Source organism: Macrobrachium rosenbergii, chromosome 17 (genome assembly GCF_040412425.1).
Source record: "Macrobrachium rosenbergii isolate ZJJX-2024 chromosome 17, ASM4041242v1, whole genome shotgun sequence".
Lineage (NCBI taxonomy): Eukaryota > Metazoa > Arthropoda > Malacostraca > Decapoda > Palaemonidae > Macrobrachium > Macrobrachium rosenbergii.
The window spans coordinates 38,864,351-38,887,536 of NC_089757.1; the positions used below are offsets into that span (position 1 = coordinate 38,864,351).

At 44.8% G+C, this 23,186-nt stretch overlaps 1 protein-coding gene across 3 annotated transcripts in view; it reads left to right on the forward strand.

The window, feature by feature from the left end:
• Positions 1-21,213, forward strand: part of LOC136847885 (uncharacterized) — a 288,188-nt gene extending 266,975 nt beyond the window's left edge. For 2 of the 3 annotated variants that reach the window (XM_067119895.1, XM_067119894.1), the window contains exon 6: positions 18,342-21,213. In XM_067119895.1, coding sequence (XP_066975996.1) covers positions 18,342-19,596 — 1,255 coding nt within the window. In that variant the 3' untranslated portion in view covers positions 19,597-21,213. The remainder of the gene's footprint in view (positions 1-18,341) is intronic. The other variant, XM_067119896.1, reaches the window with a different exon arrangement.
• The last annotated feature ends 1,973 nt before the right edge of the window (positions 21,214-23,186 follow it).

A 23,186-nucleotide genomic window follows, 5' to 3' on the forward strand; every position in this document is an offset into this window, starting at 1 on the left:
CCCATCAGTACTAAATGTTTGTAAACAACATTCAATGGATAAGGCTACCAAAGATTTCCAGCACTTAAACTAAAATGACAGTAAAACTAGGCAAGGTGCCTTTCAACAGGATATAGTCTATTCTAGGCCTCTTCAGAAACCGTTAAGGATAGCCTATGCCTCTTTACATGGCTGATTTTTACTAGGTTACAATAGGCCACAAGTTAGGTTAGTTTAATGAGGGTATGCTCAACTAGTAATTAAGTTTTCATGAACTTTTTGTCATAGCCAAGCTATTTTTAACAAAAATAGTCATAATTCCTCATTCAAACAGGATTAGTCTCAGGCCTTCTTAAAAAGCCCAGTCTAAGATCGTGATCTCAGTGGAAACTTCCATGAGGGAGGTAGGGTAAACCCAAGATGCCCTCTTACGGCCATTTCCCCATACCCTTTAGGCGCTGGTATCTACAAAACCTTTACACAAACAAAATTTATAACTATCTCTTCTAATTTACAACCCCATCAAACGGCAAGTTACAACTCAAACTAACACAGCAAAACCCCATGACAACTAACGAACATGAAGAATACTTCACTTCAAAAACTTTTTCACGTTTTCGTTGCATTCACGTTTGACTGGGCATGCAACAACGCTGCAAGTCTTTGTCTGCTACTGTTCTTTTCATGATAGTGATCTGTTCCAACTAATGAACAACGGTAATATTATGACTTTAAAAGCTTACCTTCAAGGGATAGATAATAACTTGTATTAATAATTTGGAAAAATAGCCAAAATTTGGACCACTTTACGTCCTTTTCACACCAACCATTCTCGTCCCTATCAGTTTCTTTTTTTACCAATATGCTCGAAAGATTCAGGACCTTTCCCATACTTCAGAGCGAAAGAAAAAACAAAACAAGGGTGGCTTACACTTTTCCCATTCGATGTCCACAACGAAAATGAAAACATTTTATAGTTCACTTCCCAACAGTAGTATAAAGATATTAGAGAAGGATGATGAATCAATTCCTAAACAAATCAATAATATTTAAAGGAATAATTTTCCCATTACATTCCTTTATGTCCATACACTGGACTAACTCATTCTTGGACACTTTGTGGCACTCGGTGGATTTCCGAAAGGGAGCAATCACTTGAGGAGAATCCCAAAACCACAGGAGGAAGAGGGCTCGAGCTTCCTATCCAATACTACCTTATGAGTCGGGGGAACGTCTTCATCCATTGGAGCACCAGACCTTTTCAATGGTCTCGAAACATTGGCAAAGTGCTGACTGCGCTTTTGAGTGCCAGAGTCCAAGTCATTGGACAATAAAGCATGTACATCCAAGTGGATGCCTTTCCAACAGCGATCATCCAAGTCCTGGGATAAGCGGACAACAGGCTCAGATGAGGCAGTGACTACTCATGGGCAAACCCCACCGGCCTCCCTTGGACTGCCAGTTTCTTCCTCCCAGGTGAGCAAAGGGGAGTTTCAGGGACCTTGGTCTAGGAACATCAGTGGGATTTGCACGCCGCTCTACTGACACTGCACTAACACTGTTGAATCTGTCCATGAGGACATGCACTGGGTTCCCAATCTGGGAAACGGTGTTCACTCAGATCAAATTTCCTATCAACACAAGCTTCTAAGCTGGCAATGGAGTTGGGATCAGAGGAATGACAGCCAGGGATTGGAGTCGCAGGGAAAGTCGGATAACTTGAGATAGAGGAAAAGTGGTCTCAGGTGTTGCAGGAACAGGTAAGTCAGCCACTTCAACCCTCGGAGACAAAACCTGACTGGTGGAAGCCTTCGCTTCAGCCCTAGCAGTAGCTTTCTTAAGTCTGTCACACTGTAACTTATCTAAATATGCATTAAGAGTCTTCCACTTCCCTTATCCCAGTCTTTACAACCCCACAACAAAGTTCAGAGCAAACTTGCCCTGCACGAATACAACATTGTAATTGCCATATTGGCTGAAGTCAACCCATTCTGGCTAGAATCCACGGTCGTTAATCAATCGAGAAGACAAAATCAAAAACCACAAAAAGAAAATTCTAAATTAGCTAAGCTAATTAACACCAACAACGAACGAAAAAAAGAACAAAGTACTTCACCAAATTGAGAATAACAGCAACCATCCGGTGAAAAACAACAAATTCAGAGCTGCCAGTGACCAAGAGTTCAGTCATTGACCGGCAGAAACGAATTGAGCTCTTTAGCTGTGTTGTACCTATCCTTCTCCGAAAGTGGGCAGGGCAGTATAACTAAACCCAAGACAAAAAGAGTGCTACCACGAATTTTAAATTTTGAGCTGCCACATAAAGTAGAAACTAATAGCTATGTAATTATATGGTAAATTATGCATATAAAATTGGAATTTCTACTGGTTCTTCAGTATGAACTTCATAATCACATTGCACATTGTTACTAGCCCATCCAGAGTGGGATGTGAGCACATTCCAAAATTGCTTTGACTCAGATTGAATTTTCTATCATGTCCTCTACTGAATCAAAAGTTTTAATGAAATTATCAACATAAAAGTGCTTTAAGAGCTCATCTCTACCCTCCCTCTGCAGATGAGTTTGTAAGACTTGCTGCAAGAGGTAAGGGCCCAAGGTTACACCAAATACTGCAAGAGGTAGGTGCTCAAGGTTACACCAAATACGACTACAGGTAGTCCCTGGTTTATGACGGGTCCTGCTTACGATGTTCCGAGGTTACGACGCTTTTCAAATATATTCATCAGAAATTATTTCCTGGTTTACGACGCATATTCTGGGGTTACAACGAGTCATACACAGATCTGACGGAAGAAATATGGCTCCAAAACGGCAGAATTATAAAAATTTGGAGGTTTTTTGATGAAAAACTCAATAAAAATGCAGTTTACATTGTTTTCAATACACCCAAAGCATTAAAAGTAAGGTTTTCTTAGGATTTTTTACGATTTTCAACGATTTTTCAGTTTACGACGATTTTCGGTTCACGACGCGGTGGAAAAACAGAACCCCATCGTAAACTGGGGACTGCCTGTACTTGGAACTCAAAGGTGGTAATGTGGGATGAATTTTCTGGCCACAGAAAACGTGCATATTTGGCATCTTTGGGGTCTAGGAGAATGCGGTGAGATGCCTTAGAAATATCTGCTGTTACAGCATAAAGCTTGGATCTGAATCTTAGTAACAAAGCAAACAATACTTCTACTAAGTTAGGGCCAGCATACAGGCACTCATTAAGTGACCGTCCACCACTTTGCTTTGAAGAAGCATTAAACACTACTTGGAGTGGCGTGGTCACACTTTCCTTAACTACCTCAAAGTGAGGCATATAATAGCCCTCGATGACTGGGCTTGTTACTTTTTGAATGAACCCGATATCTACATATGTTTGGATCACATCAGAATATTGCTGACGGTACACGGGATCACGACTAAAACAAGCTTCTAACGATTTCAAGTGAGCAGTTGCAAGCTTGTAATTAGTAGTCAGCCTCTCGCAATCATGGAATGGCAGACTGACCTGGTAACCTCGCGAGGTTTGCTTGACGCTGCTCACAACACATCACATTGAGGCATGGTGTACAACAGTAAATTGCTTATCGGGTTGAATGGCCAGCGTATCTAATCTCCACCACTTATCAATGTCATGCTCGGTCTCTTAAATTCTACATCCATGTAATGATCTTACAATAGATGTGTCAGTGCCCTGTCTAGCCCATCCTTGGCGCCTCCCATTAGGGGATACCTGGTTAGGTGTTTCAAATAAGTTAATGCCATCACATTTCTTTAAGCCATATACAAAATTATTGAAATAATCGGCTCCAATCAAACTCTCTGCACTCTCGAGTGCGTCACTTTCAACCTCCTGATCAGCAAGTGTGTAACCCTTTTGTTGCAAATGCTCTCTAACATTTATCAGCCCGATGTTGTGAATGGGCGTGTTTATTTTATCATAAGCTAACAACTGTAACCTCAGGACTCATTGGCGTATTATCAGCCAGCATGCTACTAAATTAAACTCTCCATTAATCACATCAGTTGCAAAGGGTGCAATATTCATTGAAACCTTTTTGACGATGGGAAGGTCCAATTCAGCGGCCAAACAGCTACTAATAAAGCTCCTTTGACTTCCAGTGCCAAAAATTCTTGGGTCACACGTTCCTTCTTGTTATTTTTATTACGAATGGTAGCTGATGCAGTCGGCAATAAAGTAGGATGCAAGTCCACGCTAATAGTAGAATTCAATCAATTAGCATTAACAGACAGCTTCTCGTCTGATTTCTTACAATGATTGTTTATGTTAAACTCTCTTCGGGTTCTCTTTTGGCTGGCTCTAATCATGAGTGGTGCTTTAGACAAGGCTAGATCTAGGAACGGTATTACTAGTTGAAGCTATGTTAAAGTATTGACTAGATTTTAGGTTACTAGAACAAATGAGCCAATGGTAACATCCTCCACAATTTTTGCAATTTTGGTTACTACAGCACTCATGACTACGGTGTCCTTTCATGAGACAGTTGAAACATCATTAGTTTTGCATTAAGACCCTCTTACGGTAATTTACACTAATAAATTTGCGACAATCATTCGCGGAATGCCCTTTGTTGCAAAAGGAGCAAGATTTGACGCGACCAGCATTTAATGGCTATTTGGTCTTAGGCTTTAAGGAGTTGGAAGACGGCGTCATAATTGCAATGTCGCTCAAAGTATGAATGTGAAAGTCTAAAGCATTGTACAACTCGGTTATTGAATAATCTGACCTGCACAAAAAGTTGACAACTTGCGGATAAACTCCCCCTGCAACAAGTTTCTTGTTCACTAAGTTAAGTACTATCCCTTCCCTGCCTAACATGGGACTAAGTTTGTCAATTTGCTCCAAAACAATAACAAGTTCCCTTCAGAAATTTCTGAGGCTTTCGTGCCCAAAGGTAGGGATACGCAAATCCCCGAGGCGATTGAATAACAGAGCTAACGTTTGTTGTGAGTTACCATATAGCTTGTCTAGCAAATGGATCGCTACATCATAGTTCTCCGCGGTGATGCTCAGTGACTTTATCAATGTAAGTGGCTCTTCCTCTAGCATGCCAAGTAGGTGTGTGAACTTGGTGATCGGATTTAGCTCTGAATGGTTGTGCACATAGGCATCAAAAAGCTGTTTGAATGTTGCATATTTGATCATATTCCCTTTGAAGACAGGTAATTTAATCTCCCTTAATTTACCTTGAGACGGTTGACAAGTCTTGGAAATCTGTGAGACTCTTCCGTGAAGGGCACCTTTAACAGCTCCAGCCTCGCTGAGTGCATTGCACACATCTTCAATAGAGACGTCCTCTAACTTGACACCAGGCCTAAAAATATCGGAAAGTTCGTCATGATCTCTTTCGATCTTCTTAATGAGATCCTGATATGTCTCTGCCGGTTGAGTCCGTAGCAGTTCCTGGTTGGACTCATTTACATAATGGCTGAGAAGGCTTATAATGGCTGTTACCCAAGCCGCCATTTTGATTACGTTAATTGATTAATTATTGAGGAAAGTTACAAATTCAAATACAAAGTTTTGGGTTTACATTACATTAATGAATTTTTGCAAGTGATTCTACTGGACACTTTGAAATTTTGCGCTGTTTGCTTTGTAAAGATGTCAGACATCTTCTTTTCCCATTAATCACGATCATGTATTGCATCTATCAATGCAACGAGAATCTCATGTATATATTTGTATGTAGAATTTCCTGGCCTTTTCGCCAATATATATTTTATTACTGTATGTCCATTATGTCTCTTATTATTGCTATTTGATTGACTGTTAACAAACACAAATTGCTCTCACTCAGCGTGCAGGTCACGGCAATCGAAGGTCGGGCACTTCATTTCCGTCCTCACGTTGCTATGTATGCCTTTGCTCAGGTAAATAAATCAGTCAGTACCCAGTTTTGTCTCTTTGACCTCACACCTTGTGACCCAAGGAGCGACAGTAAACACAGTGGTTTTGGCTTCACCATTAACAGACTCACTATGGCTGCTTGGCCTTCAGAGAGCCTTTAACAGAACCATACGGTGACAAAGTCTAGGCCTCTCAAAGCTCCTTCCTCGGAGAACACCCACGCCACTAACGGACTAATTACAGCGAACCTCCTTCAGGTATGTTCTGGCGTTCTTGAATGGTTTGGCCCTGCCAATTATGATTTATGTCGACCGTATTCAGAAGTTATTAACGGAACCACACAGTGTATAGTTTTGACTTCAAACGAGCCCCAAACACCATTAACGGACTAAATATAGAGCTTATTTTGCATTTTGGGGTGAAGCAAAATGTCAGACACTGAGGTAGAAAGTCATTCCAAGGACACACAGATCCTCTGCATCCCCTTCTCGCCTTTGAAGGCAGCAATAAGCCAGGCGATAAAACTCCCACCATTCTCGCAGCAAAATGCCGCATCCTGGTTCCTGCGGGCAGACGTCCATTTCTGGGTAGCAAAAATCACAGATGAGGAAACCAAAGCAGACGTCACCATGACAACGCTGCCGGAGGAGGTCTTCAACAAAATCACCCCGTGGTTGGTCTCGCAGCCGGGCAAAGTCAAGTACAGAGACCTACGAGAGAAACTCATCGACACATGCTCCATGCACATCCCAGAGAGAGCCCAACGCCCTCGACCGGATGACCCAGCCCCTGGGGATGCATCACCCAGGGATGCCTCGGACAAACTATGAGGTCTCCTGGTGCTGCCAGGCATCGACTCAGACGGATGGAGGAGAGAGATCAGCTTTTGCAAGAAATATTCCTGCGACGCCTTCCACAGGAGGCGAGGGCACAAATCATGGAAACAGACTCCCTCTCAATGGACGAATTTGTGAACGTCACACACAAACTCCAAGAGGCCTCCAAGGCCTCCAAACACGCTGCAGCACCTGCAGCCTGCAGCCTAGTAGCAGAAGAATCCGAAGTGGGGGACACAAACGTGGCATACAGGAAGAAGGCACCGCCGTAGCATTAGAAGACGAGGACAAATCCAGCCTGGTGTTACTTCCATCGGAGGTTCAGAAGTGACTCCAGAAATTGCAGATCCCCTGTTCTTTCACAAAAAACTAGAAAGGTGGCCACCCATAACAGCAGTGGCCACAAACCTTAAGGAACCCCAGCCAGTAGGATTCTTCATCCACGACGCCATATCAAGACGACAGATGCTGTAGACACTGGGGCTATGCAGTCGGTATTTCCACCGTCGAGGGAGGACCGCGACTGCACGTCCAGCACCAAAGTTGCACTAGTGGCCGCAAATGGAAGCCCCATCCTCTGCTACAGAACTCGGACCCGCAGAATATCCACCCTGGGCCATAAATATGAATGGCCCTTCTTCATCGCGGATGTCAAGTTTCCTTTACTGGGCACCAATTTCCTCGCACATCACGTACTGCTAGTAGACATCGGCCAAAAACGCCTGCTGGATACCGGAACCTGCTGCTCCCGACCACTCTCCACCAGACTGGGAATGCCCGCCATATGCTCCATCTCATCAAACAAATACAACGCCCCCCTCCACGAATTCCCAGATGTCTTCAAGACAGAACTGCATCAGGTGCCAGGTACCCAGGCCAAGCATGGCATCCATCACCACATCACCACCACAGGCCCACCGACACATGCCAAGTTCCACCGACGAGCGTTCACCGAGATGGAAAGGATGGGTATCTGCAGAAAGGCATTGAGTCCATGGGCGTTCCCCCTCCACATGGTGAAAAAACCAGACGGTTCCTGGAGGCCCTGTGGGGAATATCGTCAGCTGATCCTGATGACAACACCGGACCTCTAACCCCTGCCAAACATGCAGGACCTAACAGGCATCCTCCACGGGGCCAAGATATTCACAAATTGGATTTGCTTCAGTCCTATTTTCAGGTACCAGTACATCCTGACGACGTTCCGAAGACAGCCATCATCATGCTGTTTGGGACGTATACCTTCTCCTACTCTTCTTTCAGCCTCAGGAATGGGGCCACATTCCAACGCCTTATGGACAGCATCTTGGGGGACCTACCTTTCTGTGTATGCTACATGGATGACATCCTGATCTTCTCCAGGTCCCCGGAGGAGCACCTGGGTCACGTCCGGGCTGTGCTGAAACGCCTTCAGGAGAACGGTTTGGTTGTCAGATTCGATAAATGTACCTTTTGAGTGGAGAAGGTAGACTTCCTGGGACACAAGGTCCCTCTGGCAGGTGTCCGCCCCATGGCCTCTAAGGTGAATGCAGTGAAGGAGTTTCCAGCACCAAATCCATCAAGCCCCTGCAGGAGTTCCTGAGCATGGTCAGCTACTACTGACATTTCATGCTGGACATCGCCAGCATCATGTATCCCCTAACCAGAGTACTGAAGGGGAAGCCGAAAGCACTGACTTAGGAAGCCCCGCAGCAAAAGGCGTTCAAACAGATGAAGGCAGCCCTCGCCAAAGCCACCACCTTAACATATCAAGACCCCACCGCCCCCCTGAGACTTATCACCGACGACAGTAATGTCGCCTGCGGAGCTGTGCTGGAGCAGATAGTAGATGGTTCCCCCCGCCCACTTGTCTTTTTTAGCCGCAAGTTAAAGCCGCCGGAGACCTGCTACAGTGCATTCGACAGGGAACTGTTGGCAATCTACCCAGCTGTGCAGCACTTCAAGTACCTCTTGGATGGCAGCCCTTTCACCATCTTGACAGACCACAAGCTGTTGGTACATGCATTCACGAGGGCGGTAGATGCATGGTCGGCAAGACAGCAATGGCACCTGGCTGCTATCTCCGAATTCGGCTGTACCATCAGTTACATCCCTGGCAAGAAGAACCCAGTAGCCAACGCCCTATCAAGAATTTAAATAAATTCAGTCCACCTGGGCATAGACTAAGAAGACCTGGTGAAGGAACAGGCCGCAGACCTGGAAACCGCAGCTTACCACACAGCACTTACTGCACTGAGGTGGGAAGATGTGCCAGTGGGTGGATCTGGATCAACACTTCTCTCCGACACCAGCACAGGCTGCCCACCCCCCTGATACCCGCGTCACGAAGAAAGCAGGCGTTCGACATCATCCACAGGTGTCTCATCCATCTGGACAGAACAACAACGCGCCTGATGACAAAGAAATTCATGTGGCACGGGATCAGGAAGGACGTACGAGAATGGACGAAGAACTGCATGCTGTGCCAGACAGGTAAGATCACCCAGCATACGGAATTGGGCATCGGAGACATCCCTCAACCACGACAGCATTTCGGGCACATCCACATAGACGTCGTAGGACCTCTGCTGCAATCAGGGGGCACCAGATACCTCCTGACAATCAGACCGTTCCACAAGATGGCCGGAAGCAACCTCAATGGTAGAAAGCATCAACAAGCGCCTGCGCTGAAGCCCTACTGTCAAGTTGGATAAGCCTGTTTCTATGTGCCGGACGACAAGTACAGACAGGGGGCTGGGCATTCACCTGATGGGGACAACACTCCACAGTATGACGGCGTAAAACACTGTGGCCAAAGGTATGGTGGAAATAACCCACCGTTCATTGAAAGCAGCTCTGATGGCACGTTGCACTGACGAAAATTGGAAGGCGCAGCTGCCCTGGGTCCTGCTGGGTCTCCACACCATACCAAGGGCAAACGGCAACAAGTCTCCCGCAGAGAAAGTCTACAGCGAAACACTAGCCATACCTGGAGAATTCTTCCCCACGGAGCCAGACACCCCTGATACGCCCCTTCCAAGGTTAAGAGAAATTGCAAAGAAGTTCGCACCCTGCCAAAAGACTTTCGCGGACAGAACCCATAACTTCAGCCCAGAAGGCCTGAATACCTGTACACACTTCTTCATGAGGAATGACACCCACCGCCCACCCTTGACCAGACCATACAAAGGACCATACCAAGTCATCAGTAGAACATCCAAGGCCTACCTCTTCAACATCCATGGGCGGGAAGACTGGATATCTGTCAACAGGTTAAAGCCAGCCTTCCTAATGGACAGTGGAACTCAGGAGGAAACTGGAAGGTGTCCCAGAATTCCTCCACAAAACAAGGCCTCGGATGAAGTGATTGGCATCCCAAAACGTAGCTGAGGATGTCCCAAGGGCTGCACTAAGGATGTCATCCGCTCGGCAAAACTGCCGGACGGTTCAGCAGTCAAAGCCGCCCCATAACTGCAGGTATCAAAAACTCGGGGTCAGCTCCTACTCCCAAAAGATACCATGATTGACATTCAACAGGTCTTCCAGTCATTATTTCAAAATAATTGTCTTGGGGGGGAGTACTTGTAAAACCGTCAGATGTCTTCTTTTCCCATTAATCACAATCATGTATCGCATCTATCAACACAGCGAGAATCTCATGTGTATATTTGTATGTAGAATATCCTGGCCTTTTCGCCAATATATATTTTATCACTTTATGTACATTATGTCTCTTATTACTATTTGATTGACTGTTAACAAACACAAATTGCTCTCACTCAGCATGCGGGCCACGGCAATCGAAGGTCGGGCACTTCATTTCCATCTGCACGCTGCTATGCATAACTTTGCCCAGGTAAATAAATCAGTCAGTACCCAGTTTTGTCTCTTTGACGTCACAGCTTCTAATCAGGCACATTAAGCTACTGAGAAAAATGCCTCGCACCTTCCCATTAAAGTGCACACTGTCGCCTGCTTTACCATAGCAGCACATGTTCGCATTCATAGAAATGTGCCTAACACCATAATTCTTGAGTCTGCTACAATACTTGCGAATTCAGGCGTTCAAATTTTGTACTTATACGTTGTAAATCTCAGATGTAATATTTGAGAAGATTATGAGCAGGGTAGTCTTGCAACTCAGCACTGCAGAATGCCAATGTTCGAGTAAAAGCCCTTATTCTTTTTGCCAAGATCTTTAGTCTATCACAAATGGGTTTTCAGTTGTGCACTGTTATATCATTGCTGCCTGTATACAGAACAACGAAATCATAATTAAGCATCCAAAATTCTGCATCCTTAAAGTGCATTGTGAGGCCATCTGGTGTCCTAAAGATCTCCACAACAACTCCTTCCATTACTGGTAGGACAGGAGGCAGTTGTGAATGCCCTATTAAAGCCACTCAGAATGGCATAGCCTACCACGTGTGTCCTCCTGGCTCATTGTCTGTGTATCCACCATCAAAGGACCAAATGTCGATAATTTCTCGCAACAACAGCTCAATTTATGGGTCTTGCCCAATGTTCTGGGTCTGATACACAGTCCAAAAAAGACACCGACTCCAAACCAGCACAAACAGGTGGGGCTACACAAACACAAGTACATTTTCTAAGTTTTATTACAAAAATTAAATTAAATCACACAAAAAACATACTAAGCTACTTAAGTTTACGTTAATCTCAAAGCTATTTAAATTTACGTTAACCTTAATCAAGAAACAAAGGCGAATTCTGGACCACATGCAGGCCGGCAATCAAGATTCAGAAATTATCTAAATTCTGACACAATTCACTAACATCACAACTTAATCGAGCCTGTGGGTGTAGGGTAACTTACTGGACATGTTACATGTCGATGGAAAGCAACGATTGGCCTTGATTAAGATGGATAAAAATGATGATACCAATACCTGTTGTTGCAAGCAAGATATAGCCAGTGTCCGGCCTTCTAATTAAGAACACACCTGCTACAAGTTTGACGTCTGTCAGCGCTAAGGGAAGATTGAGCTGCAGTGTTGCTACACGCGTTCTTTCCAGAGATTTCCAAATTCCCAAATTTACAATCACACCACTATAAGCACGTTTCTCAGATCCAAAACTCTAGTTAATTAAAAGTGCAACCTACAGTACACTTTTCATGACTAAAGCACATGTAACAAACAAAATAATAATTGAACTTTTCAAATCAGGCCCATTTTGAGATAGATGCGAAATAATGAGCAGGGAGACAAGTACTGCTGATTTATTGATAAAAAATAGTTGCTTATAAAGCGGGATGAGGATGTCTGTCTGCGTAGTGCGCAGAGACCGCTGGTACAAAGATTTACAGGTGACCTGAGGTCAAACTAGTTCCTTAAAAACAGGACAGGTTTATACAGAGAACATAGTGATTAACAACATCTGACATATGAAATGAATATCTTGTTACATGTACATAATAAATGATTGCTTGGAAAGACAATATATACATAGTTTATAATTGTGATGATAAATATATATTCCGCTCGACCTTAGGTCGCAAAAAGGCACCGCAGAAAACGGGATGTTCTCCACAGAGAACATGTTGAGTGGGGCAATGAAGGGGGCCTCTCTTTCTTGATGTCAACTGGAGAGGGTGGTCGCCTTGCCCGATGTCCTCTTTAGTGGTTTGTTGTGGTATATTTTTGTTAGGTTTCTGGATTTTCTGGGGACCCCCTCACCTCCTTCCTGAGACTGGGGTTGTTTGAGGGGCTGCTGTATCCTGCAGGAGATCTTGGGGTCCTCCTTCATTGCCTCCCTCCAGGAATGCGGGTTTGAGACGATCTGTTGACACCCAGTCTTCCTGCCCATGGATGGATATTCGGAATGCCTTCTTGTTCCTTTCCAGGACTAGGAAAGGTCCCCTGTAGGGTCTAGTCAAGGGTGGGCATACGGCGTCGTCCCTGACAAAGACGTGGGTGGAGGAGGACATCTCAGGGGGCATGAAGGGGGACGTCCTGTCGGTGAATGTCCTCTGGCAGGGGGCGAATTTTCCAACCCTGTCTCAGAGCCTTTGTATTCCTATGTCGTCCCTGTTCTCTGTAACGAGTTCCCCTGGGACTACCAGAGTCTCCCCGTAGACTTTTTCTGCTGAGGAGGGTTGCCGTTGGCCCTGGGAGCGGTTCTCAACCCGAGGAGGACCCAGGGTAGCTGGTACTTCCAGTTTTCAGCAGAACAACGAGCCATGAGGGATGCCTTCAGAGATCTGTGTAATCTTTCCACCATTCCGTTAGCTGCAGGGTTTTAGGTGGTGGTGCTGTGGTGAGTGGTCCCCATTAGACATGCCAGGGTGGTCCACAGCTCGGACAAGAAAGCAGGCTCCCTGTCTGTTGTTCTGTCATCCGGGACACCGAGCCGGCTGATCCAGCTGGAGAGGAGGGCTTCCGCGCATGCACTGGAGGTGGCCTCTTCCGTGGGCGTAGCTTCGGGCCATCTGGTGGAGCGGTCGATGATTGTCAGTAGGTATCTGGCTCCTCCTGATGGGGGAAGTGGTCCTACTACATCGACGTGGATGTGCCCAAAACTTCTCTTTGGCTGGGGGAATTCGCCCACTCCTGATTCAGTGTGCCGCCCAACTTTACTTGTCTGACACTGCATACATTGTCTTGCCCAGGCCGTCGCGTCCTTTTGTATGCCGTACCTGACGAACTTCTCAGTCAGCAGTCTGGCTGTTGTCCTTCTGGAGGGGTGGGATAGGCCATGGATGATGTCGAAAGCTAACCGTCGTTTGGAGGCAGGTACCAGGGGGCGGGGGCATCTGGTACTGATGTCGCTCAGTAATGTTGATCCTTTTGAGCCGAAGGGCACGTCCTTCCACTTCAGCGACGTAATGGCTGTATGGTAGGCTGGTGTCTCAGGGTCAGCAGCTTGTTTGCGGGTGAGGTCCCCGTAATCGAATCTGAGCTGTACGGAATCGATCTCGATCCTTGAGAGGGCATCGGCTACTGGGTTCTTCCTGCTGGGGAGGTACCTGATGGTGCAGGTGAACTCTGCGATAGCTGCGAGGTGCCACTGCTGCCTAGAGGACCATGCGTCGCCCGGCTTCGTGAAGGCGTGGACCAGCAGCTGGTGGTCAGTCCATATTGTGAAGGGCGTCCCCTTCAGGAGGAACTTGAAGTGCCGTACCGCCTGGCATGCTGCGAGGAGTTCTCAGTTGAAGGTGCTGTAGCGGGACTCGGCGGGGTTTAGCCTCCTACTGAAGAAGGCGATTGGCTGAGGGGTGCCTCTGATGATCTGTTCCAGCACTGCCCCGCAGGTGACGTTGCTGGCATCTGTCGTCAGTTGGAGGGGAGCGCTGGGGTCCTGGTGGGCCAAAGTTGTTACTTTGGCTAGGGAGGCCTTCGTCAGGGGGAAAGCCTTCTGCTGGTCGGGGGCCCACACTAAAGTCTTTGGTCGTCCCTTCAGGGCCTCCGTCAGGGGGGCCATGGTGTGAGCAATCCCCGGGATGAATCTTCTGTAGTAGTTGATCATCCCGAGGAATTCTTGTACACCCCTGATGGAGGTAGGGGTGGGGAACTTCTCGACAGCTTCGACCTTCAACGACATCTGGCGGACACCCTCCAGGGACATCTTGTGGCCCAGGAACTCCACCTTCTCGACGCCAAAGGTGCGTTTGTCAAACCTGACGACGAGGCCATTCTCCTGTAGGCCCTGCAGGACCTTCCGGATGTGTTGCTGGTGTTCCTCCCGGGACCTAGAAAAGATCAGGATATCGTCGACATAGCAGACACAGAAGTCCAGGTCACCCAGGATGCTGTCCATCAACCTCTGGAAGGTCACGCCCAAGTTCCTCAGGCCAAAAGTGGAGAAGGCGAAGACGTAGGACCCGAAGGGTGTGACGATGGCAGTCTTGGGGATGTCCTCCGGAACTACTGGGACCTGAAAATAAGATTTTAGTAGGTCCATTTTGGAGAATATCCTGGCTCCATGGAAAGAGGCTGTCAGGTCCTGCATGTTCGGCAGGGGGTAGTGGTCCGGTTCTGTTGCCAGGTTCAGCCGCCTGTAGTCGCTGCAGGGCCTCCAGGTGCCGTCTGCTTTCTGCACCATGTGAAGAGGGGAAGCCCACGGGCTGGGAGCCTTTTTGCATATGCCCATCCGTTCCATTTCTGCGAAGGCCTTTTTGGCCTCCTGAAGGCACTGCGGGGGAAGTCATCGGAACTTCGTGTGCGTTGGGGGGCCCTTCATTTTAATATAGTGGTATGCCCCGTGTTTGGCAGGAATCCCGGGCATCTGGCGGAGCTTGGGTTTGAAGACCTCCGGGAACTCCTTCAGGAGGTAACCATACTGGTGGGGCGCGATGGAACAGATGGCGGGCTCCCTGGGGCCTGGTGACAAGGGCAGGGATTGGCAGGTCTGGGTGTCTAGCAGGTGTTTGCGGCCGACGTCAACTGCCAGACTGAAGTAGGTGAGGAAGTCTGCCTCTAGGAGTGGAGTCCTGATGTCCGCGATGATGAACTCCCAGTTGTACCTCCGGCCAAGGAAGGAGATCGACAGGTGCTGTAGGAGAGGATGGGGGACCCATTTGCAGCCGTCAGGGAGGTAGTTGGGTCTGACGGTCGTCTGAGGTCCTCTCCTGAGTGTGGAAACACCAAACGCATGGCTCCAGTGTCGACCAACATTATCCTGCCAGAGATCGCCTTGCGGACGTAGAACCCTACTAGTAAGGGGCCCGTGGGTACTTCTGCTGTTGCTGCCACAGCGGCCTCTGGGGTTGGCTGTCGCCTCCTCCGTTTTTCTGAAGGAAAGAAAGGTCAGGGGGCTTTGCACTTCCGGGCAGCTCTCCCGAACCTCCGGTGGAAGTAGCATAGCCCAGGCCCTTCCTTCTTCTGCTGGTGGGACGACCTTTTATGTTCAATGGAGATGACGGGCTCCGTGGTGAGGCCCACTGGCAGGAGCCAGTTGGCGGAGTGTGCAGGCGTGGTCACCCGCTTGGCCGCCTTAGTGGAGTCCGTCAGCTGCTGCGCCAATCTGATTAGGTCCTCAACTGGCAGGGTGTATGCGTCCGTGATTTGTCCTTGGACCTCCGGCAGTAGCTGCTGCAGGAAGATCTCCCTCGACAGACTGATTTACTTGCGCCTGCCACTGCTATCAGTCTCAAGGAGGAGGAGGAGGAGGTCCTGGAGGGCATGCCATACTTCTAAGAGGTTTCCCCCCTGCCGGGGGTTGAGGGCGAGGTCGAAGGCGCAGGCAGCTCTCTCAGAGACCGGCAGGGAGCAGGTCTCGACGAGAGTAAATTTCAGTTCTTGGAAGGTAGCGGGGACCATCGTCGTCATCAACCATGGGGCGATCTTTATAAGTTTCCTCTGGGAGGGTGTTAATGGCAATGCCCGCCTTCAACACCTTGTCAGGCCTGTTATTCTGAATTGCCCCTCGACCCTGTTGAACCAAGATGCTGCGTTCTCCCTGGTGAATGGCAGCAGCCTTATGTTAAGAGCCGTCTTTGGTTGGTCAGGAGACATCGCCTGGGGTGGTGGTACCGGTGTGGAGGTGCACGCGGGAGGGGCTTGCGAGAGGGAGGTGTCTGCCTCTGAGAGGTTCGCGGTAATTTGTACGCAGTTGGGAATATCTCCGTCCATGCTCTCTTCGTGCTCTCACTTGGAGTTCTCTGGGAACACTCACACCAATACACGCTGGGGGAGCATGCCGTGCGGGTCCACTAATGACATTGGGAACCTGCCGACGAGGGTCGGTTAACACCCGGACACTTTGTTAGAGCGCTGTAGTTAGTCCGTTAGGGGCGTGGCTTAGGTTCATCGGGCCAAGGCTTAGTCACTGTTTGGGTCCGTTAATGGCTTCCGAGAACCACTCTGGGTGTCACCACTGTGAGAGAGGTGCGAAATAATGAGCAGGGAGACATGTACTGCTGATTTATTGATAAAAAAAATGTTTATAAAGCGGGATGCAGATGTCTGCGTAGTGCGCAGAGACTGCTGGTACAAAGATTTACAGGTGACCTGAGGTCAAACTAGTTCCTTAAAAACAGGACAGATTTATACAGAGAACATAGTGATAAACAATGCCTGACATATGAAATAAATATCTTGTTACTTGTACATAATAAGTGATTGCTTGGAAAGACAATATATACATAGTGTATAATTGTGATGATAAATATATATTCCGCTCGACCTTAGGTCATGGAAAGGCACCACAGAAAACAGGAAGTTCTCCACAGAGAATGCATTGAGGGGAACTTTACACCATCACGTAATTCTCCACATCAGTCCAGCTAGAGACGTAATATTACACTCGCTAATTCCACTGATATTTTAAACCGACTAAATAGGAGGTTTATGTTGGCAAAGTCCCTGCAGAAGATTTTGTTGACACTACAGGTCATTGTGCCCCTTTCTCTCACAGAGAGAATGGGAACCAGAGTTGAAGCAAGCTCAAAAAGCTTACTGCGAGATGAGACGAAGAGAACCTCAAGTCTAAGGGAGTAGCACCCAGCACCAACACTGCCCAATAGATCTACCTCCGTTGGCGATTGAGACTCCCCACCCAAACCTGAAGGGAAATGCACAGAGAGAGAGAGAGAGACTTAATAAGCCTTCTAACGTGGGGCAGACACCCCCCTCCCTCTAAACTCGCAGGCTCAGTCAAAGTGGAGGTGAGATTCAGGAAGAACAATGTAGAACGTGAAGAAGTGAAGTTGAGGGCCTCTATCCTCCGTCCACAATGTCAAGAACTCGCCTTGTCTGCAGTTGTTGAGAATCACAAAGACTAAGTCGCAGTAATCAGAGGAATAAGGCTACATAGCCTACTTCTTCCAATGAACACAAAGGAAGGCTGTGGTAGCAGGATTGCCTAACTAAGGTAAATCGCTCTTATCACAAAACTTCCAGGTGGCAAAGGCTATTGTACTTGAAATTTGAATGTTATGTTAATAAGTATATCGGAGAACGATACAGTTGTTGTGCAACTACCAGAAGCTTTTTTTATCTGTCCAATGAAAACAAGTATTCAATTCCTTGCATGAATGTGTATTTCACTGATCTGTTTGAGTAATCATAATACGAGCAAATAACCAAAACCCCCCCCCAAAAAAGGAAAAAGAATATTTAAGTTTAAATATCAAAGGTTCGAACAGCAAAAATCGGGCAGAGAGTCCTGAGAGATGCCTAACTCAACAGCGGTCAGAAGCAATGTTGAGTGCAAACTGTCAGGTGGGCAGGGCTTCTTCCTGCCTGATGGTATTTAACTACCTTGTCAGTAAGTTTGAATGGAACATCCAGCTCGAGTTCGCAAGCTTATCCTAATGTAAAGGGTGAAGGTTTGTATTTGTGTAGGAACACAGTAATGTGTTTGTATAGAAACATTTTTTTATAAAAAATTATACGTAGATAAAGAAGGATTGTGATATATTGCCGAGTTTAAATTTTTTTAATTTGCTATGTATAGTTATAAAATCTTTGACAAAGTTAATTTTACACACTAACTGATCAATCCTCAACTGCTACATGAGTTATCAAATGATGATAAAAGCCTGTTAAGAATTTGTAGCAAACATGTGCTGTAATCTTTACTTCAGCGACCCAATAAAAATCCTGAAAACATTTTTAACTATATTTTAAAGTAATCTTCAAAGTTTTGACAATATTATTTTAAACTTTGAATTTATTAATACAGTTTTTTTTCTTACAGCAGTTCAAATGGCACAGCAGAACCTCTACCATACACACCACCTCCCCATTACAAACCAAATCGCCGAAACATGCTAATTTCTCCACCGATATCAGCAACCATTCACAGAGGCTCTGATAATCCACTAAGACCACCAACAGAAAATTCAGCAAAGTCAACGTCAAGATCAACATCATTGCGTATACCACGACCTTCTTATGCACATATGAGTCTACAGGATTTAGAAGTTAACAGGGTTATAGCTGAGTGTGCTGCATATACTAAAACAACAGTACCTGGATTACTGGTTACCTCTGCAGATTCTGCAGGTAATGAATGTCATGATTATGACTTGCTGATACCCCCATTAAGGTCATCCCCTTTAAGTACATCTCTCCATACACCTGTTCCTTCGTCAGCCTCTTCGCCTCTTGGTCGAGATGCTCCTGATGTTTGGTCAATAAGAAGAGAAAATGGAGGGCCTAATATTGCTATTGAGGCACTAATTGAACAAGTACCATCTAACCATTCTACACGGCCAGGGTCACCAACACTGACATCTTCTGCACATCATGCCTCAAATCATTCCTTGGCTGGCAGTAGCAGTGGAAGCCGAGCTTGGCCTCGTCAAGAATCTAACTCCTCTGTGGGTGGCTTGTTATCTGTTTCAAGTGAAGATGAGGAGCCTACTATCAAATATTATAATAAACAAAGACCTCAGAGGTCTTTAGGTAAAACATTAGTTGTTTATAACACCCTTTCTGGAGATGCATTACTAGAGCAGAGTAAAATTGCAAGAAAAATGGCTCTCATGAATAAAGGAGGTTTTGGTCCAAAACGTCAAGAAGTAACTACTGTTTTCACAGATCCTATATCTGGCCAAGCAGTTGATGGTGATATGCTTGGTTTGAACTACAGACCAATCCCTCCTGACACTTCAGATGCTGACAACAGGGTTCCAATTCCTATTGTTTTTGCTTTCCTCGTATCCTACTTGGGCATCGGTGCATTACTATTCTATTGGTTAGAAGGATGGACACTAACAGATGCTTGCTACTTTTGCTTTATCACCCTATCTACGATTGGTTTTGGCGACTTCGTTCCAGCTAAGTCTTTGGGCTTTGAAACTCAAGAGGCAAAAGTCAAACTAGTCACAGGATCTTTATATCTTTTATTTGGTTTAGCAGTTCTTGCCATGTCTTTCAATTTGGTACAAGAGGAGGTTGTACTGAAGTGTAAATCATTTGCACACTGGATAGGCCTAATGAAAGATTAGCCTCAGGTGGGAAGGAAAAGTTCTTACTCATGACTTCTTATACTTTGAAAAGCATGAAAATGGCTTTGCATTCTTCACAAAATATTTAAACATCTCAAAACCATATTGTATGACAAAACAGACGTACAAATATTTTATTTCATAATTTACTTGATAACAAAGGCTGTGATACATTTTATAAGAACAACCTTACAGGTTGTTCTGAACATTACACAGTGTAAATGATTAACTCTTTACACCGGTATTTAACTTGATACCAAAGTCATTTTGATATTGTTACATTACTAACACACCAAGATGCACTCAATTCTAACACAATGTGATAAGTTTTGTTAAATGTAAATTCAGCATCAAGAAGACATTATCTTGCTATGTTGTTAAAGGACTTACCAATACACAGGCAATGCTTTTATCCACTTTTATGGTTTAATGAATTATCAGAATGAGACTGTGCTGATGGATAAGGGAAAAATCTACCACATAATGAAAAGGATAAAATGTTTGCAGACATGGGACTCTCCAACAGGTGGTGCATTGGTATAAATGGTACTGGTATATTTAGAATTAAGGGGTTTATAGCTAAAGGTGCTGCATCACAGTAACCTACAAAAATTTATGAAATCTTTACACCATCCGGAACTCATCATAAACTACTAGAGCTAAGACTATAAAAAATCGTTGGTAAATTCTAATACCCTGCGTTTACACATTAACACAATTATGTTGATCATATTCCATTAAAAGATGTTAACTTTATCACGTCCTGTATATATATCAAGTTCACATTTTGAGTATGAGCAACTTTTAGCAATAAGGTGACACATGCCGAGTCCTCTGAGGTATGAAAATCAACCTGTGAGTATTCGTAAGATCTAGAGAGAGAGATGTAAAACTGCCATTGTTATTCCCTTTGAAAACTTTAATTTCACTTTTGACTAAACTGATTACAAGAACTGTTAAACCTACAGAGAGAGAGAGAGAATTTTCACAGTACTATGTGGTTTTTAAATGGTACATCTGAATGGAACAGCAAGCGAGATCTAAGTGCAATACCTAATCATAAGGGATTCAGAGATAGTGAAACACGGTTTTTCAGCTAAACTGTTTTATCAAAGCATCGGATAAAGGTGAAAATTGGCAAGTGTATATTTTATAACCCTACCTAATTTTTGCACGTATTATTTATTACCTAAGTTTGATAGTTTTTATATTTATAGAGTAAAATGAAGTCGCCGATGCCAGAACCGAGAAAATCACTGAAAAGGACCTTAAAACCATTCGTGACGTAAACATAATAAGACGTCATGAGGCTCCGCCCATCCACCAGGTAGGCAGAAAGTCACTAACAGATGAATTCGATAATGGCCAGCAGGATATGGAATTGTCTCCGTGGTTGCAAGAATGCATTTGTGCTACGGCTTGCCGCTTTGTATACAAGCGAGAAGACCCTTGGCAAGATTTACCATAGTGTGAATAGGTAATTATTTCTATAGTGGGTAATAGTTACTTAGCAACACTCATCTGAACCACCCTCCTTATCATTTTATTTCCTACCAAACTTGGCCGCAGATATGCGTTGTTATACACTAGTTATTGATAGTGCTAATAAAAAATAAATAGGTGGATAAGACGTACTTTATTTTTCATTGTAAAGATTATAGAAATATGAATAATTTTATGTTTGTTTGTTTATGCTATTCTAAGGTTGCTGGGGCCCGAAAGGTTATTCTGCATGCACGATTTTACATAAAAGATCCGTACAAGGTATGTTATAATGCTTACCGTCCTCATAATTTACATAAAGTGTGGGCAAGAACTGTTAGAGAACCCCATCATTTTGGGGAGTACTGGAAGTCAGACAATATCCATGACAGTGTGGAACCAGTCATAACTGACATCGCTAGCGACGACGAGGACGGGGATGATGACCTCTTCCTTGAGAGTGACGATGAAGACATTTTGTAAATGAAAAATAGCAATGGGTTACATTAACTGAAATAAAACAATGGCGTTGACCTTTACACCTTTAACAATTGAGGGAAATGAGGTATCATGCTTTTCATTTGAATTCTACTTCTAGTGACCACTTCTGACTTGCTGCAAATAGAAGGCTATAGTGTTAAAACCTGGGGTAAATCAAAACGGGTTGTCTTTTTGTATTCCTGCCCTGAATAGATGTAGCTCTAACAAAGGAGCTATGGACTGGTTCATTATGTGGATGAACTACATACCCTGAATTATTTGTAAAGTACAAACAATACGAATATCAAGAAAATTGAAGAATTCCAAGCTAACAACTTAGTCCCAATAACTGTGTGGAAGTTGCAATGAAACCTCCACAAAATAATAATAATAATAGTAATAATAATAATAATAATAATAATAATAATAATAATAATAATAATAAAATTATTGAGAATGATTTTGCTGAAGCCTAGGATGGGTACTAATATCAATTAGTGAATATGTCATCAGCAAGTGGGCAGCGCCACGGCAAAGAGACTTTTTCCCTGAACATAAACTTCTCTTCACAGGAGGTGGAGCCTCATGATGTCATAGGTTAACGTCACTATTGTGTTCAAAACCCTTACCAACGATTTTGATGGCTCTGGCATAGGAAACATTTCTACTCTGATAAGTAGCAGAACTATTGAACTTAGATACTAAATAATACTTGCAAAAATTAGGTAGGGTTGTAAAATATAACTTGCCAACTTTCACCTTCATCCGATGCTTTGATAAAAAGGTGTTGCTGAAAAACCATGTTTCATCAGCTCTGAATCCCATAGTAGTTCAATGGCTATGACTGAACAAAAAGTGAACAAGAACTGTACTAAGTAATATATTTACACTTGTTCAGTTCTTGTGACACTTACATTTCCATAAGCAATTAAGCAATTGTTTTGATGTCTGTCAGTTTATTACTCACTCTCTCTCTCTTCAATAAGCAATTGTTTTGATGTCTGTCAGGTTATTACACACACTCTCTCTCTCTCTCTCTCTCTCTCTCTCTCTCTCTCTCTCTCTCTCTCTCTCTCTCTCTCTCTTCAATAAACAATTGTTTTGATGTCTGTCAGTCTATTCTCTCTCTCTCTCTCTCTCTCTTTGCATTTTACAAGAATATTCTATTACAATAAAATTTTATTTATTTAATTTATCCATCGAATTCCTTGCAATTATCAGGGACTACGGGCCAGGTATTGTTATGGCATTGTTAAGACCCATAAGTCCAGCAGCCTGTGTGCCCTGTAATTGCGCAAATTAATTCCCCATTATATGAAATGGCCAAGAACCTGAACAAGAACATGACTTCTTACATCCTCAAGGGATACTCGGTGATTTTCTCCAGTAGTATTCCTTAAAATTTTGAATACTGTCTCCATGCTTTAATTAGAATCTACCACTCAGATGCCACGCCCTTCAACATACCAGAAGATACCTTTCAATGTCATCTCCAAAGCTGCACCACAAAGGCTTCCTTCCTCTCATATAAAGGTGACCCTTTTTGACAAGTAGATGGTGTCGCTATGGGATCCCCTCCTTGGTGTCCTATTTGCTAATATGTATATGGCACCTGTCGAGGAAAGAAC